At 38.7% G+C, this 4,562-nt stretch overlaps 1 protein-coding gene across 2 annotated transcripts in view; it reads right to left on the bottom strand.

The window, feature by feature from the left end:
- Positions 1-4,562, bottom strand: part of PHLPP2 (PH domain and leucine rich repeat protein phosphatase 2) — a 74,709-nt gene that overhangs the window by 38,292 nt on the left and 31,855 nt on the right. For both annotated transcript variants that reach the window (XM_006755789.2, XM_015558807.1), the window contains one exon: positions 3,489-3,679. In XM_006755789.2, coding sequence (XP_006755852.1) covers positions 3,489-3,679 — 191 coding nt within the window. The remainder of the gene's footprint in view (positions 1-3,488; positions 3,680-4,562) is intronic.

Here is a 4,562-nt window from a genome sequence, read left to right on the forward strand (position 1 = left end):
GGCTTCCTCCGTCACTGAAGCAAGCAAGCCTCCCTGTTCGTGTCAGCTGCCTGGCTGCCGGCCGCCATCTTGGTTGGCAGTTAATTTGCATATCTGATTAGCCAATGGGAAGGGTAGCGGCCGTACGGCTAATTACCATGTTTCTCTTTTATAAGATAGGATATAGTTGTATAACCCCATCACCCCCCAAATTTCCCTTGTGCCCTTTTGCAGTCAATCCCCTTCCCTCCATAACCTGATAACCAGTCATTTGTTTCCTTTCATTAAAGTTTTCTTGTCTTTTTTTAAATTATACAAATGGAATCATACAGTAAAAAGAATTTTTTATACCTGGCCTCTTTCACTTAGATTAATGCTTTTGAGATTCATCCTTGTTCTTATATGTATCAGTAGTTCATTCCTTTTTATTTCTTAGCAGTATTCCACTGTATGGAAATACAAAATGTTCATTCACTAGTCAATGAATATTAGGGGCGGCTTGTAGTTCCAGGGAATTATTCACTTATAGTCGTTATAAAGATATATGTTCATTTCCCAATACCTAGAAGAACTGGCGGAAACAAATAAACAAGAAAAAAGGTTTCCAAAGTGACTGCATTCCAACCAATGATGTATGTGTTCCAGATGCTCCCCATCTTTGATACCTAGGTATTCATCAGTCTTTTTATTCTAGTCATTCTAGTGTAGTATCTAACTGTGATTTTAATCAGCATTTCTCTAATAACTAATGATGATGAGAATCTTTTCATGTGTTTATCTGCCATCAGTATATCTTCTTTGGTAAAGGGTCTGTTCAAATCTTTAGCTCTGTTTTTTACTAAGTTACTTGTCTATCTCTGTGTTGTTAAAGTTCTTTATATATTCTGGATACAAGTCCTTTGTTGTATATAGATATTCGTTGTGTAAATGTTTTGTATGTTATTGTGGGCTCGATCCCCAGTAGGGGGCATGCAGGAGTCAGCCAATCAATGATTTTCTCATTATTGATGCTTCTATCTTTCTCTCCCTCTCCCTTCCTCTGAAAAATCAGAGAGAGAGATATAAACATCAATGATGAGAGAGAATCATTGATCGGTTGCCTCCTGCACATCCTCTACTGGGGATCGAGCCCGCAACCCAGGCATGTGCCCTTGGCCAGAATCGAACCTGGGACTCTTCAGTCTGCAGGCTGACGCTCTATCCACTGAGCCAAGCCGGCTAAGGCAAAATATATATATATAGGTTTTTTTAAAATTTCATAATAAATATGTTTACCACATTTTATCAATTTCTGCATTTATTGTTTCTTATATAAAATATCTTCCCTCTGAATTTACTTTCCTTTGTTGTTCTATTTTTTCTTTTACTTTCTTTTCTTCAGGAGGGGGTTGTTTTTTAGAAGTACACCCTCCATTAGTTCTTTCAATTGAGAATGTCAGCTTATGAGTCTTTGTCCTAAAATGTCCTATTTTGCCTTGACTCTCATAAGATAACTCAGCTGGCTATAAAACACAGGTTGACATTTATTTTTTTTTAGCAATTGTGTAGTCTTCTAGCACATACTTTGATGAAAAGAAGACTGTTGTTGCCCTGTCAATTCTTTGTAGGTAATCTTTTTCTCTCTGGAAGCTTTTATTATTTGCTCTTTGTCCTTCATGTTCTGCAATGTGTCTAGATGCAGATTTATTTTTATTTATCCTACTTGGTACACTATATATTTTTTATCTGAACACTCAAGTTTGTCTTTACTTCCAGAAAAATTTCAATCATTATTGCTTTCCATTCTCCTCTACTCTCTTCTCTGGAACTCCTATTAATGTATACCAGCACCTCCTTTAAGGGCTCTTTTGTATTTTTATATGTGAAATTCTTCAGCACATCAATTAATTTATTAAGTTGTAAAACAGTGGCTTAAATACACAGTCAGTCCATAACTGGTACAGCAGCTCCACAATGCCACCAGAGACCCAAATGCTTTCTACTTCCCAAATGATCACACTCCACATATGCTTGCCATTCTCCACCTCCAACACCCAGTGTTGCTGCTCCACCTCCAACACTGGGCAACTGTGTTGGGAAGACAAAGTGGGATAGAGTCAAGCCATTCATGTCTGCCCCATTTTGAAGGGTTTTCCCAAAAGTTCCACCTGGAAACTTTTTTAAACTTTTGTTTATACTTGCAAAGGAGGTTGGGGAGGTTTTTTTATCTTGGTAAACTGCTACCCTAAACAAAATTCTGTTCTATTATGAGGAAAGAGAAAGAATGGGCAAGAATTACTTGAATGTAAGTTTCTTTTTTTTTTCTTTCTTGATCTATCTCACGTTTCTTCCCCACCAATCCCCCAACCTTGCCCTCACTCATTTTCTCCCTTTGGAGAAATTTTACTTATTTTCTTCATTCATTCCTTCAGTCCCGCCAAGGCCAGAACCAGGTCTCATACTGGTAGTGCTGGGTTCCTGCCCCATGGTTGATATGGGAATTACATACATTCATTCATTAAGCCAGTTGGAGCTTGATCATTTCCTGCTCACAAGCCATATAACTGGGTCCTCTCACTTCTTTGGGACCATAGATAGAAATCAACCTTGGTTCCAGTGACTGGTTCACAGTTTTGGTTTTTTGGTTTTGGTGTGATTTTTCCAGCTTTCTTTCAGGAACAAAGACTACTACTCATCTCCTGGCTTCAAGCAATGACGGTGCCAGGTCCCTCATCATAAGCAGAGCACTTTTAGACCCAAATACTTACAACAGCTGAACTCCTGGGTGGCCACAACTTTTCAGACCCAGAGCCCAGAAGGTCCTCAGTTTCAGACCTACTCACCACTTACATTTTTATTCTATATTCTTAAGCCCAGCTATATCTTTTTTATATATTTACCTTTTTATTATGCATATTTTATCTACATTGCTGTATAAACATGCAGATTGGATGTTTCAAAGCATGAATTTACAGCCATTTTGTCTGGAGGCTCTCTTAAATTCAGATTGCCTTTGATGGGAAATTCTCTAGTACAGATGCAAAAAATGACGTCTCCGTGGCTGCTGGCTGGAGACTTTTGACCGCCCCGCAGTCTGAATTTTAGTGTAACAAGGGAGAGAGGGGAAACTAGAAAGAATCTATATTGGTGATGGATAATGTCAGCTACTTCTAGTCTCCAAAAGCAGCTTCTAGTGTTAGAATCTTCTGTCTGCTCTTGGTGTTACCAGTGCCTACCAATGGAGACATGAGTATCTTCCAAAGGACTCCACAGCAGAACTTGGGGCATGGATACCATTTGGCTCTCCCATAAAGTCTGTAATGTAAATAAAGCTGCTTGATACTTAAATTAGCCTGAGTCAGTTTTTTCATTTAAACCTAAGAACTCTTAAAGACCAGTTTTGTGATGTAAGCATTAACAATGCTCATATTGTTTTCTTTTAAAAGATGTGAAAAAGCTATAAAAAAAATATATGATTTTTTAAAATCAAGATGATCAAATGAAGAATAATTCATCTTTGTGAGTCTTACCTTTCCCCCAACCAGAGGCAAAATGTGCATCTTTCCAGTTTGACAATCCTTCACTGAGGAAACGATGAGGCAGGTGCCACAGAGAACAACTAGGCGTTCAGCCCACTTATGCAGCTGGGTCTTCCCCTTGCGTACATTATAGATGCCAGAGAGAAGGATTCGATCCAGTTGATCCATCTGCAATGGTTTCTCTGAAAAAAAAACAACACACAACAACAACAGTACTTTAGAAGCCACATTTTATTTTTTAAAATATATTTTATTGATTTTTTACAGAGAGGAAGGGAGATAGAGAGTTAGAAACTTCGATGAGAGAGAAACATCGACCAGCTGCCTCGTGCACATCTCCCACTGGGGATGTGCCCACAACCCAGGTACATGCCCCTGACCAGAATCGAACCTGGGACCTTTCAGTCCGCAGGCTGACGCTCTATCCACTGAGCCAAACCAGTTTCAGCTGAAGCCACATTTTAAGTAGAAGAAAAACACTAAAAGGAAAAAAGGAAGTATTATGTGTCAACATTCAGCAACCTGGTTTAGAGATGTAAGCAACCAAGCAATATAAGTATTACAAAATAAGATCTTAGCCCTGACTGGTTTGGCTCAGTGGACAGAGCATCGGTCTGCAGACTGAAGGGTCCCAGGTTTGATTCCAGTCAAGGCCATGTACCTTGGCTGCGGGCACATCCCCAGTAGGGGGTGTGCAGGAGGCAACTGATCGATGTTTCTCTTTCACCAATGTTTCTAACTCTCTATCCCTCTCCCTTCCTCTCTGTAAAAAGTCAGTATTTTTTTTTAAAATCTTAGTACTAAAACGTTATGCATCACTGAAGTTATATAATGGGAATATATGAATTTTGGTTTAGAGAGCATACATAAGGGAGGAAACTGATCATTGTTTCTTTCTCATTGATGTTTCTCTCTCTCCCCCCAACTTCATTGCTCTCTAAAAATCAGTAAAAATATATCTGCAGGTGAGGATTAAAAAAAAAAAAAAAAGCACTGAATTGTATACTTTTAAAGGGTGAATTTTATGATATGTGAGCTATCCTATCTAATAAAAGAGAAACATGG

This window comes from Myotis davidii, unplaced genomic scaffold, assembly GCF_000327345.1.
Source record: "Myotis davidii unplaced genomic scaffold, ASM32734v1 scaffold453, whole genome shotgun sequence".
Taxonomy (NCBI): domain Eukaryota; kingdom Metazoa; phylum Chordata; class Mammalia; order Chiroptera; family Vespertilionidae; genus Myotis; species Myotis davidii.